This window comes from Colias philodice, chromosome 5 (genome assembly GCF_061535455.1).
Source record: "Colias philodice isolate Cphi_HAF_F1 chromosome 5, ilColPhil1 Martin Lab GWU primary, whole genome shotgun sequence".
In the NCBI taxonomy this organism is placed as follows: domain Eukaryota; kingdom Metazoa; phylum Arthropoda; class Insecta; order Lepidoptera; family Pieridae; genus Colias; species Colias philodice.
In genome coordinates, this window is record NC_143090.1 from 6,751,899 (window position 1) to 6,766,992 (window position 15,094).

Consider the following 15,094-nt stretch of genomic DNA (forward strand, 5'->3'; position numbering starts at 1 on the left):
TCTAATGTAAACTTACTTGAATAATAGGCTAATATTTATACGAAATCACGGGTCCATAAAATTTAATATAAATTATTGAGATGAAGAAAAATTAATCATAGTCCAGTGTAAAATTAATAAACATTTTTAATTTATAAAAATTAAATTTTATCAACGTAGAAAGCAGCCAAAAATACTTTTTTAATCATTTTTCTGTTTCAGCACATTTTAATTCTCATTTCCAATTAAACTTGGATTCTTATTGAATGTAAAATACTTTCGCAAATCGTATGACAACGAAATTTATGAAGTTATTGTCTGACCCCAGAAAAGTAATATCAAGCTGAATCTGTCCTCAAGGTAGACTGTATCAGCACCTTATGAATTTATGCTGCGTCCCTTAAACTTCGAGACAGTGTTAACCATTCTTTATTAAATCTACTTCATATAGTCAGTATTAATTTATCAGAGGTAATAAAGCATTGTGAAAAAAATATCCGTTTTTATTCGTAGAAAACGTGAAAAGTTTATCGGTAATTTGTAGCGACTGATCCGGAAAGTAAATTGCTATCTTCAGCCAAACACAGCTCGGACGTGTCACGAATACCGACGGTCGATCCGTGAATATAAGTATTCTCATTAAACCTACCATTTAGCTTGACTTGTTACTGGCTTCCTCTCGGAATACCAAGAATACCTAACCATGTTTACTTCTTCCTTAATTACGCACATTTGTGAACAATGTATTTTATCATTGATCATGAACGTCTTCAAGGAATATTTTACAATGAAAAATTACTGAAAATACCTAAGTTAATGATTTATGATACGGTGCGAAGTTACAACATAAAAGAGATTTAACATCAACATATCGATAATTCTAAATATAAACTAAATTAATTACATTCATACCCGGTATTATTATCCCATTGAATGTTAATTATAGTCCAATATAAATATAAATGTTCGTGCAATATTTGCCAAAGGTAATCCTAACGTAATATTTGTTTAATTAAGTAGGATAAATTGAGCTAGAATAATCCGGATTTAAAGCTTAAAATCCCAAAATTGTACCATACTCTCGTAAAGTGTAACCATAGTTTGAGCTCAATTTACCCACTTAAAGTAAAAGGATGACGCATTAATTCAAGTGCAACACGAAAAATGCATTAGTCGCAAGTGGCCGCCATTCATCATTGTCCTGCGTTTCTTCGTAGCGTCGTTTAACGTAATGTTACAGCATATTGACACACAATTTATAGCGAAACTTTACACTACAATTATTGTATTTTAAAACATGCATTCAACTATAATTACTGTATTTCGATTGCTTGCTTATTGCTTGTATAGAAATCGATCAGTAAAACTGATGTCAATGCATTGACCTAATACCTCAATATACCGGAAATAAATTCCATTTATAATTATGTTTCGATTCCATTGTCCATGCGAATTCTTAATGGAACTTTTAAAATAAAATGGTCTGTTTTAATTAACTTCAGAAAGAAGATAGAGATTCTAAATTTAATTAAATTAACTCAGAGTCACTTGGTATGAATTAGTCTGCAGTATTATTTTCTTGTTTGGCGAATTTCTTATGAAATGGCATATTTATGTTTCTTAGTTGCTAAAAGTAGTTTAACTTGTGGTCGTAATGAAATTTTCCTGGACGTATGTGAATAGACATTGAATAAGTCTTTAAAAGTTGGGGTTGGACTTTTCATTTTTACGTTTTCCTTTCCAGGTCAAGGATGTACAGTTGGGCGTTACATATTAGCTAGGTACTGCGCTGTATTTTATTACAACACATAGGTACTTAGAATTATATGAAGAAGAGAAGTAACTTCTGTACTATTTAATTGTGCTATTTTGTGGTTTATGATGCCAATTATAATAGGATACCTACCTGTAAACTTATTATATAAATATACTAACTGTTTTAAATAGTTACTACATATATCTCGTCTAATAAAGTCGGTCACGAGTTCTTTGAATTAAACTCTCAGTTACTTCGGTGTATTGAATCAAGTAGGAATTTATTTACTACTTAAGTTCTAGTGTATATTTATTTACTTTTAACTCATAAACATTTAACGATAATTTTACCCTTACCAATATTTAAATGTTCTTTCTCAAAGGCAGTTAACATTTCTTTAATGTTCTAAAGTTAATATTAAGATAACTTTTCATTAGAACGGAATTATAAACTCTTTTGACTATTGAGCGTGGAAAATAAATCTACAAAATAAACCTGTCTAAAGTTTAAATAATTTTCTGTTTCAATGCCTAAACTAATATTTATAATTGTGAGTTCATTTTTAGGAATAGATGCCCCCAGGAATCAAAGGTTTGTAATCTATTTTGCCTATTATAATATCACAAGTAATAAGATTTACCTACGTAAAAAATATATATTAGTAATTCTCCTTATAAGTTGCGAGCTTATAATACAGGTAGGTAAAATATAAAGGTAAATAAATGAAACGACATATGTTTTGGACATTTATTTATTAGTTTACACAAGTAAAATTTATAAATTACACATTTATTGTCAAAGTCAACGTAATATATATAAGAACATGATTCAAGTTTATGAACATTCGGAAATATTGTTTACATTGTAATTTTCTAATGCTACTTAAGCTAATCTTCTCAGATAACATCCATCAAAAATGTATGAGATTTATGAAACAACGAAATCCTTTAATAATAAATTACACTTTATTAACTTATAACAATATAAGGTACATAAAAGGAAAATGCGGCCATGGTTTTACATATAAGCGGAAGAGATGACCAATGTTTTATTTATTTATGCTACAAGTTTTTTTAATTCAATTTACTTGATTTATAAATATTATCAACTAAAAATTAGAAAATTCATTTAATTGGATTAGAGAATCAGAATATGGTATTCTTGTATTGTATATATACAATCATAATGTAATAGATGAGCATAAAATATAGATATGATTTATTAAAATTATACTTTTAAACATAACAATCATTATTATCGCTACTTACTAGTGTATATTTCATACATACATTCTTATTATATCACATTTCTATATATTCGAGATCAATATTAGTTATATTTAAATACTGTAAATAAAAACTCACAAATGTAGAGCACAATCTTCTGTATCTTTATGGAAGTATTTCTATGTAAAGTATACACAGACTTTTCTTTATGCAGACTTTTCCAAGTACAGTAAATACATTGAAACGCCAATACTTCAAGGTAATAAACATCCAGTAGCCTAATTGGCAGTGAAAATAGGAGAAAATATTCTTCACGGCTAAACGATCAGGCATACGTACTTACAGTTAGTTATATACATATCGGAGAATAGTAATTAGTATGGCTTGTATTTGCGTGAGGTGTTGAGTTATGTAGTAGGAAGTCGCTCGCGCTCGTGCGGGCAGGTTCCTCGCTCGCTGCCACGCCGCGCCCGACACCATAGGCACGTCCGCGGGGCTTAGGTTTACGTCTATTTCTATTCAAAGAAATATAAACTTTCAGTGTTTATCCACTTAATATAAGATAGCTGTACAATGTACATATTGACATTGTAGATCGAATAGCATATTAAATGTATGTAAATATTGTTAACTGAGTAGAAAATAATACTAGAAATATTATAAAAGCTTTCGATTAAATTGCTAGTAAAGAAGAGTGAACTTTTATAATTTATATTTTATGTATTATAGCTATTCATTGTAATAAATCTATGATGTAATTGACAAAATTGTTACATTTAAAAATAAAACAAAATGGAAGCGCACACTATTTCTAGCAAATAAAAGACCAAACATCCAACCTCCCATATTCATATCTCCCAAACCAGAACACAAAAGTGACAAATTTCAAAATTCAAATAATGTAACTCACTATGTAAGCTAACTTGGCTTTCCATCTTGCCCAGCGCGTTGACGGAGGCGCACACGTAAGTCCCGAAATCGTTGAGAGCCAGCGACTTTATAGTCAGGTTCATCCATAAAGAATACTCGTTCACCGAGCGCTCCGTTATACGGAACTTTGGATTCTCTAGCAGTTTATCGCTCACCAGCGCTGTGAAATGTTAAATCTCATTCAATACTCATTGCCTTTTATTTCTAGAGGGGTTTAGGATAACGTTGTTAGTATTGTAAAACGTGTGCGTGCGTTATTATACTTTGAATATTTGCTACAATTGAGTTAATAAGTGAAAAAAGAAAGATTTTTGTATAGGTACCGTAAATTATTACTATATTATATTGCAATAGAAAATAAAGGTGATTCAACGTTATTCTCAAGCTACCTAGCGACCATAGCCCGCCAAATTATTATACCAACTTACCAGTATTTAATTAATAAACCTAATATGAACAAATTAACGAAAAACATATCTCTTTGAAGTAGTCCGTAGTAATTGAAATTATATCAATTTTTATAAGTAAGATAACGATATTCTTTAATATATTATCGTTTTTTTCTCATTAAAAATCATATTATAGAAATATGTATAGTATATAATATGTGTAAACGCGATGAGAAATAAATTTGTAAAATTTAATTGAATCCGTTAAAGAAAATCTTCTTTGCCAAAGTGCCACAAAACCACTTCCCTTTTACTACAAAATGTATTTATTATGTACATTATATCCCACATTTGAACGAAATCATAGCCTTTTTTAAAGTATAGAAAAAATCGATCAAGAGGCGGTATTCGAACCCGCGTGTTCCGCCTTTTATATTAATTATATTTATAAACGAATCGAATGCTATAGAAACTAAAATAATAGTCGAAATCATAGCCTTTCAGAACTTGAAACAAAGAGTGAAGCAATTCACTAAGTAATATGCGGAAGATCAGATGAAATCTGTCTTCAGTGAACTCCGATTCGTACTACATAATGCGATCGAGATGTCAAAGTTCTCGATAGAACAGACATTAGTCTCCAGTAATTTGTCTCTCAATTGTCTGGCGGATTTCCAACTGCTAGATAACCTAATGTTAATTGACCCCACGCGTGGTTGGCGGAAATGCTGCTTTTATATTTTTGATGATACCTGTCTAAACTAAGCTACGCGTTTTGAATAGAACACAATGTTGTAATTTTTTATTTTATTGTTTTTGTTTTGCAGAAGAAATCATGAATAGTAAACAACAATAAGATAAGTATGTAAATTGGGCTGGTAATTGTATTTTCTTAATTTCTTATAATTTAGTCAGTAAAATATATAACAAAAAGAAAACACCTTAACACCTTGAAATACCTATTAAAAAAGTAGAATACTATACTTATGTTTTATCTAGTATCTCATTCAAAACAAAAGTGTACCTTCTCTTCATAATCTAAATCTCATTTAAACTCTTGGGTGTTAGGGTACTCATGGCACGATCGTTATTACGTGCGTAAAATAACTTTTTTACTAGCAAACTTTAAGATTTTCGTTGTCAAAGGTCTAAATTTAAAATATGTCTCGAGGGATCACTTTTAAGTTATCCCTTTTATTCGAGAGAAACCTGTTTATATAAGTATTAATAACATGGAAGATTTTTATCGCGCAGTAATCATAATTTAAAAAAGCATACAAATAATAACATGATGTTTTTATTAATCAAAATAAAAAATTACTTACAGTTACCATCCTCCCGGTACCAGGAGTTCATAGCTTTCGGAGAGGCTTCTATGTAGCACTGCAGTTCTACGTCACTGCCGAGCGGCGCTCCCACTAATTGTAGCGCGGCTTTTACTTGTGGTATAACTGGATTAACATAAGAAAACATGAGATTGTTTGTCAGAATTTCTTACTCTAATTAGTATAATGAAGTTAAATTCTTATAAATCCCGTGTTAATGTTGTTTTAATTTAAATTAAAGATACAATTTAATGTTTGTACATAATGAATCACGGAAATAAGTTAGACAATAGCTAAATTGAGTTGACTAGGTACCTTAGTTTAATGGTCGATATCTTAAAGTTTAACATTTTCAAAGTGGTCACATAAAACAAAGCCACGTTTTATACGAATCTTCGCATTCCTGCTAACTTTTGGTTGCAATTCATGAGCGGTACAAGTTGTGACACCTGATGACTTACAATGCACTTGCACGTGATACCGGCGACTGACGGTGGGCGGCACGCCGTTGCTCGCAATGCAGTAATATGCGCCCATGTCAGCCCGCTGCACGTGAGACAACTCGAGACTCTCGCCTTTAAAGTTATCTAGCACTGAAAGAAATTGGTAGAGGTGATTTATAACGACACTTCCAAGTAACAGTTATATGATATTGGGACCGATTTTTCAATCGCCAGACAATTTTTATCGGGGGATTTATTTTGACGTTATAGAGATAATGAATGAGACGTATAAATTGCCGGTTTTAATAATGTTCTGATCGGATAAAGATTATAAAGATACCAGATGTGTCCACCTGTTCCTATTTGGTATGGCTTTTCAAATTAAAATTGAATACGAGTCAGTTTTATGGTCCATTTACTATCGAATTAATAATCAGTTAAACCAAGGTGGTTACATACTTTATTGTCTTATGTCTTGTGGTTGTACTATGCCATGCTATGTTATTATACTACTACGCCATAACAAATCTAGAATTAAAATATCCGTGTTGCTGTTGCTTAATAATTACATAATAATTACATGTTTCATAAAATTGCACGTTTCTTTATTTTATATAGCTTTTAATGTTATTATACTGTTCGTTTTATCAAGCAAATTCAAATACAAATCAATATTTAGGTTTGGTTTTAAGGAATAGCAGAGAGCGAGCAAATTTAAATGCAAGCAAAATATGGGTTAGATATATAATACTATGCGAATGTATGCTTGTGGGTAAGAGTGACACATGACAAACCCAACGCTAAAATATTCAGTTTAGCATTCTCGACCAGAATGCTATACAAAAATAAACAATACAGAATTTTTTATGCCAGTAAATGGAACTTTTATTGTCTACATTTTTTGGGAGAGTGAAAGAGGATGTTCTGGGAATCTCTAGAAAGAAGTGTGATAGGTGTAACTATTGTAGTGATCAACATTTTTTCCAGGAAGTAGTTATTGTTCGGAATTTTAACCTCATATTTAATTGTAGAAAACACTTTATGAGTTTTATTGGGGTCTGTAGAAGCCTTTGATTATTTAGGTAGTTAGCATCTTAAGAACTTTGTTTAGTAGACTATTATTTAATTAGTATTCCACATTTAAGAGTTAAAATAAACTTCCGATAATATGATAAATTTTAATACAATTTATGTTTTTAATTTGTTTGTATGATAACGATATATAATTAATAAGATATTATAGTCCTGTAATAGGCCAGTAGAAATCGACACTAAAAAACCCTAAATTCGCAAAGCACGATGTAGATTTGAATTTTTGGTATGTTGTTTGGATCAGTTAGGGTGATGTAAATCCCAATTTGCAACTTCGAAAAAGTTGTGCTCGCTGCGCACCACGTGATAAACTGCGAAAATTTTGGACTTTTTTCACTTTTTGCTCTAAAAGTCATAAACTATGCGTTTCCGACAAGTATGATTCAGTACATAAATTAAGGTTATTAAATTTGCAACAATTTAAGCCTAACCGCAGCTCTCTAAACCTTATAACGACTAAACTGTGGCCATTCGAAGATGGTTCATTTTTCCGGAAATATTGAAATTTTTAGTTTTGCTCCCGTTTGAACCAAAATATTGGCAAAAACCGCTCGTTCTATGAGAAAGTCGTATATTAAAGTTGTAGTGCATTTAATTTTCTTTCATTAGAGCATAGAACAAAGTCTGTGAGACAAATAGTTCACTCACAATATCTGAAAAACAAAAAGAAGGTAGAAATAGATTTTTAAAGAATTGAAACTGAGGGCATATAAAATCATAAAAAGGATAATACTTTTTCATTTGCAGGATAGGTAATTAACAAAATTACAAAGATAATTAAATTTGCAACAATTTAAGCCTAACCGCAGCTCTCTAAACCTTATAACAACTAAGCTGTGGCCTTTCAAAGATAGTCAGTTTTTCCCGAAATTTTCAAATTTTTAGTTTTGCTCCCGTTTGAACCAAAATATTGGCAAAACCGCTCGTTCTATGAGAAGGTCATAAAATAAAGTTGTAGAAAATTTAATTTTGTTAATTACCTATCCTGCAAATGAAAAAGTATTATCCTTTTTATGATTTTATATGCCCTCAGTTTCAATTCTTTAAAAATCTATTTCTACCTTCTTTTTGTTTTTCAGATATTGTGAGTGAACTATTTGTCTCACAGACTTTGTTCTATGCTCTAATGAAAGAAAATTAAATGCACTACAACTTTATTATACGACTTATTATACTATTATACTGCACTTATTATATAACTTTATTATACTGCAAATTGGGATTTACATCACCCTAACTGATCCAAACAACATACCAAAAATTCAAATCTACATCGTGCTTTGCGAATTTAATGTTAATTTCCACTGGCCTATAAAACGTCCGTTTTAAATTTAATATTTGCAGATTTTGCACAACATTCTTCACAGTATTTGTTATCAGCTATCTTTTGTGATGAAAGAAATTCTTAATAGAATGTTTTCGTTTATTGAATTCCTTCGCGTATTAACGTATTATTTCCCAGTTTATTTCACTTATTGCTTTTCTTCGTATATGAAGTTTCTGGAGCGCGAAAACATATACAATATAAAGCACAAACAAGGCAATCACGGATGAAAAGTTTCACCGTTTCTTTAAATCAAATTCCGTTTTGAAATCGTTTTTAGTAATAATAATTCTCTACATAAAATCTTTTATCATGCGAATACGGTTCATTTAACGCGGTATTAAGTGAATTTGTCGAACGACGTATTTAAAAATGAACGAGCAAAGAGTTGTGGAATGATGAAAGCAGAAAGAATTATTGGAACCTACGATGAGTGGTTTTGTATTTGAATATTCTTTATAATATCAATGGGTTCGTTCATACGAATGGAAAACAATTCACTTGGAATTTTTAAGGTAGTCTGACATTCAAAGAAATATTTTTTCAGTATAAAATTTAACTGAAATAATAATTTGAAGCACAGAATATCTCCGTTCAAAGTTGCATATAGCTTTGATGTTATAAGTCATTGTCGTAGTAAAACTTCTTTCTTTCTCTTAAGAATTTATTCAAAAGTTTGCAAGAATAAAGAATATACGGCTAATGCGCAAATCCAATTCTGTACTGGTGAAACAACAACACAAGTGGTAAAGAAAAACATCGCAAGGAAACAAGAACTACTAAAATCAAAAGTTAGGCGTCCTGAGAGCTTTGCTTAAAATTAGCTTAAAGTTTTACATATAATTAAGTATTCAAAGGAGAAAATATTTCCATAGATTTTACTTCATACAAATAAGAGAATAATTACAATGTTATTTATTAAATAGACTACCCAGACATAGTTAAACGTCGGTCGTTTTATTTCCGTTTCAATTAATCAATGAAACAGAAATAAACCGAAACTACCCGGCAATCGGAACGTCACTTTTTAGGCAACATATTTATTATCTTCATTCCAGATTTGAAAATATATTTACGCGAAAACGCGAAATGTTCACGGTAGACGCAATAAAAATCGAAAAGGATGGAAAAGAATTTGTTTTAAATTGTACTTGGAATTAAATTTCCATACCATATTTCTTCTTATATTATAAACGGCAAACGCGGAATTAGCTCAACGGTCATACGAGCTCTCTGAAACATGACGTCTGCTGTAAATTTTGAATTTAGCCAGCAAATTAATATTTGCAAAACTTGTCTATGTGCCACGAAAGCACATTCACAGAGAAGTAATTACTGTGACGTGTATCTATAATTCACGTTAGAGGAGCGAATGAAATCAAATGGGTTTATTTTGTCCAGTTTTCCACGCTGTAATTAACACACAGATTTGAATGCAAAGGGAACATTAACCAACTACGCGCTATTTCAGCGGGACGGCAATCGAACGTTGAAATTAGACACATCCCAACCGTGAAAACGGGCATTATTGCAATGACACCGTACATAGTAGACTAATGATTCGCTTACTTACAAATATGACTCCATATGTAGCCGGGACATATCATTCTGCTTTATTTTGCTCTTTTTATAGAGGTTGGAAATTATGGCTGTAATTAACGAGCATGTTCTGAGTAATTCGTGACCATGATCTTTCAGCTTATCAAATCGTTAAAACGTATATATCTTTTTCAATCAATTTAAAAACATCTAGACTGCAAATTAATTAAATTATAGTATTTAAAAAAAGTTAAAACAACTATAACTGAATGCCCGACTCGAATTTCAATTTGCTATTTTATCGTCATTTTATATTCCATCAAAGTTAAGAAGTAATTAAAACCGTTCACTGTTCGAAATTTAATGAATTTAAGGATAACGAAACCGTCTATTAGAGAATAAAAAAACAAAAGAACATTAAGCGTTCATTCGTAATTAAATACTTGGAAGCAGTCTATTTTCTTGTATGTTAGAGATAGGCGTGTAACTGGGTAAAATTTCTCATATCATATATTATTCATCATACATTGATTTAAGCGACAGCGCCTTAAATATTTGTTATGAAGCACGATCTGTTTTACGAAGGTCATACGAGAACAAAAGCTCACACCTAAAGAAAATTATTGTCGTGAATCCGAGACGTAATGTACACTTGATCTTATCACGCGAGGTTATGGCATTATTAAACTAGACCGTACGTATCCAGTGACGCAAAAAATATACGTGACTCTTTTACACAATTTTTCGCCGTTGAAAAACCACCCTCCACAAATTCAAGACCCGTACTGACAGCCGCGAATAAATTATGTTAATGAAGCATTTCAAAGCGCATCCGTTGATTCGTCCGATAACGTGCCGCTTTTTCTTCAATTTGCATAGCTTTTACCTGTTATTATAACTATAACTAGAATATAGAAGAGAATTATTGTAGCAACTTGTAGGTCAAATAAATGTTATTATTATCAGCTCTGATTTGTCCAATCTGCAGTTGATAAATGAAAAATTCTACGTAATATTACAAATGTCGTTTATTAACAGAATGCAGCACAAAATTATATTGCAAATGGAATATTCTAATATCAAATATCTTTCCTTTCAAAATTAAACAGATATAAAATAATTTCAAACTACCAAAAAAGACACTTCACCTTTACACATTGGCATTTTTTTTTTTTATATCCTAAGGATCCTATCAAATAAAATGAAAAGTTAAAAGAAACAGTACCAGTAGCTTATCTCAACACAAATCGAATATTTCTTGCCGCAAGCGTCTAATGAACTTAGCGCGGATACAAATGCAGATTTTGCATAGGGTCGCGACGAAATTGTAAATTTATTTCTAAGAATTACTAACAGACCTCATTTTCCTGGTACGAGAAGGAACATAAATGCAATTTACAAGCTAAATCCATTAGAGTTGTTTTTCTAAGTGTGTTACCATGTAGGTGCCGCGAAAAAAAAACTTTTCTACGTTTTAACAAAGTCTTCAGAAGTTTTGTGCTGTTGGTATTTTAAGCTAAATGTCACGTTGAGGAAAAGATACCGTCTACATTATGCTAAATACGATTTATTCATACATGGAACCGTAGGTAGGACTTTACAATTACAAAATATACAAGATTTGCATATTAAATACTTTTGTTTTAATTAAAGAAAGCTTACAATTTTGAGTAAGTTGAATAATTAGGTACTCTTATGTAAATACGTATTAATTATAAGCTATGTAGCCATTTTCAGCTTGTTCCGGTATGATGTACGTAAAACTATAATTCCCATTAAAATCGAAACATGATAAGTTTTGCTCACACAGGCCGTCGATAAATTGTTGCACATTTTAGGAGATTATTAAAATACATTTAACGATATAATTTCACCACGTACGGTAAGTAATAATGAACCGCGTTCAATTTGTTCATTAATAATAATTAGCATTTAATTAAACGGAATTAACAGTCATGATATCGCAAACATAATTTTATCAATATTGGAATTATGGGTATCATGAAATTGTTGATAAAAGATGCTTCCAATGTTATGTTTGTAAGTCGTGTATTTATTTGAAATATTTTCCATTTCAATATGGTCAGGATAGTTCTCTTATTTAGTGATATGGAATAGAAAGTGACGAATAACGATAATAATGAAGAGGCTCTACATTTAAACATAAAATAATAAACTGTAAAACAATTCTGTTTTTCCATTAACCATGATATTATATAGCGTTGCTTGTATTCAATATACGAATCCTACTTTTTAAAGTGAGTTTTTTTCTTTGCTCGAATAAGTTGCCGGTTGCAATATTGTGCTGTCCATTTTTTAAGTTCGGTCGATTCAGTTTCAAAAACAATGTCATACTCTTTAAGATTTGATAAACACAAGGGATAGGTATGTTTCAGAATATTTCCTTGTAAATTTATCTCGTAAAAGCCAGTAAATCGTGACAGACATATTCTCATCAGATATTATTAAATGTGTGGCGTTAGGCTTGCATATTATACATTATTACATTCCTGTCACGTAAATATATATGAGCTTATCAAATTCACGACCCAGGCGTATTATTGTATATGTTCAATTTAGATTTGACACTGATTTTACGCGAACTAATCATATTGCCGTTGAGCCACAATTGCCTGAAATTAATTGCTTAGATTACGTCAAGGTGATAATTGCGTATTACAGAACTAAATAGGGACTACATTTAATGTAATACCGATTCAGTTGAAATGCTCATTTTACGTGGTTTCTGGGCTCGTCTTGGGAAAGTATTAAGTATAAAAAAGTGAACTATGAAAAGAGCAAATGTAATGGAAATATATTTTGATTAAAATAACTCGTTACAAATAATTTTATTTGTTTATAAAATGTTTCTTGGTATTGGAATAAAACTTTATTTTTTATTTAGATAAAACACCTACGATATAATTGTCTTTAGTAAAAAGGTTTAGATGTTTATTAACTGTTTGCAGAAAACAACTCTTAATTACATCTTATGAAGTAGAGACTGCGCGACACAAACAAGAGACATTTTTAAATAAGTCCAGTGCTCTCAGATACCACAAACTTTCTTACATTGTAATATTAGTGTAGAGCAGCTGAAATAGTTTTAATTAGTTTTTTCTGCGAGCTTATTAAAAGTATTATCTCAGTTTCCAACTACGTTACCTTGTTTAGTTTAACGGGTCCGAGAGCGAGCGGCATGCGAATTCATTATTTACCTAAATCGGATAAGTATCAAAAATAAATAAATTAAATACACTGTCACTGTCTGGGGCGAATATTTTAGTTAATTCGTAAACTTAATACTATTTCCCTCGCCGGCAACGAGTTAAGACGTTAATTAAAACACTTTGCCTAACTTTTAGTACTGAATTTCTGAAGTACGGTAAGTAATCAGCTTAATGGATCAATCGGAGATCAAAATAAAGCCATGATTGTAAATAGCATTGCCAGATGCTACAAACTGTGTTGCTTCATTGCAATAATGATTTATTTGAATATCGCTTGAAGGCTCTTCAGTTATACAAAATTTGTGTAAACACGCCAGAATGTTAGTATAAATATTATGGTTAAACGAAACTGTTTACCATCAAATTTGCCGATTTAAACAACTTAGACTTAATTTAAATTAGATTTAATGACATGACTTGCTGTAATTAAATGTGAAAATAATATTCTTATAGTTTTTGTATAGAAGAAATTCGTGTTTGAAAAATATTAAAAGGGTTGATTTAACTTAGAATCGTGCACAATATAAAAAGTTTTAGGACAATAGTAGGCTTTTCTGGCAGCACGGGAGGTTTTATTTGCAATCTCGTAAAAATGAATTATATTTAACGAGTCAAAGTAGTGAATATTATTGTAAGCTGTATAATAAAAGTTTGTGACGTTATACTGGAATAATCTTGACACATTTTTTTAGATAATCTTGTTATGGGTATAGTGAGATTCATAATATAAGTATTTTATCAAATTAAGATGTACGTAAAATTCCTTTATTGATATAGAAATAGCAAAGAATGATTCGTCTATAGGAGTTGTAATGCTTGAATAAGAATTCTCATTAAATTTGTTTCTTTGATAATGTATCGCAATAAATACAACTAAGTAAATAAATAGATAAAACACAGCTAATAATATTATAAAAATGCATTAATGTTACCTACCAATTAAATAACATTATCATCGAATAAACTAAAATACATCCACAAAACTCGCAAAGAAACATAACACGACAGCATCTACTAAGTTTCACAGCACACCTTATGAAAATGGCAACATTTATAATCATAACACGCTAAGAAATTATGAAACATAAGACGTGTGTAAAATTCTAGATGTTAGTTCAGCGAAGGAATGCCACTATATTAGAATTAGCAGCGGAGTGAATGAAGACAACGGGTCTTTTCAGCGGGAAATTGCAATTACCGTTATTGCGGTAATTTCGGAGCTCTACTTGCCTTCGTGCACTGCAAATGGTTAACTATTTACTATTTAATACCCGGTGCAGCTGAGAATTACATAATAACTATCCGGAATTAATTACGAATTGTTGTTTGTTCATGTTCATGTTACACGGGTGTTTCGTGATTGTTTCATCTAAGAATTGCGAGAAAAATGTATTAAGGGTTGTCTACGGTATCAGGTTACGTAGTTTTGTAATGTTCCCTCATAGGATTAAGTCATACCTTGACTTCCTATTGTATTGTGATATTAGGATTGTCATACAATGTTTTATAACTTTTAAATAATTATTTAAATGGAGAATATTACGTAATTATATAATTAAAGTATCATTCATCATCCTTGATCCTCGTTTCCATTAGCACTTCACTTTTCAATCGTCTTTAGACTAAAAGTCTAAAGTTATTCTCAACCAAGAATCCATCCTAGGACTTTTCAGCTGTAACTACCACATGAACATCATTGTACTGTTGTTGTAAAAGAAACTGTCAAACACAAATTAACTTTAAATATTTAACACAAAACCTTCATTATCACGTAATATATCGCTCTCACACAATTGTTATCCACTAATTTATATTTATTAACTTTCGGGTAGTTCAGCACAAAGCACAATAAATCCAGCTA

The 15,094-nt window shown here is 30.9% G+C and overlaps 1 protein-coding gene across 2 annotated transcripts in view; it reads right to left on the reverse strand.

Moving 5' to 3' along the window:
* Window positions 1–2,483: 2,483 nt before the first annotated feature.
* LOC149488494 (lachesin-like) overlaps window positions 2,484–15,094 on the reverse strand; it is a 110,891-nt gene continuing 98,280 nt past the window's right edge. For both annotated transcript variants that reach the window (XM_089695672.1, XM_089695671.1), the window contains exons 6-9: window positions 6,067–6,198; window positions 5,606–5,731; window positions 3,872–4,051; window positions 2,484–3,476 (exon numbers count right to left, since the gene is read on the reverse strand). In XM_089695672.1, coding sequence (XP_089551798.1) covers window positions 3,307–3,476; window positions 3,872–4,051; window positions 5,606–5,731; window positions 6,067–6,198 — 608 coding nt within the window. In that variant the 3' untranslated portion in view covers window positions 2,484–3,306. The remainder of the gene's footprint in view (window positions 3,477–3,871; window positions 4,052–5,605; window positions 5,732–6,066; window positions 6,199–15,094) is intronic.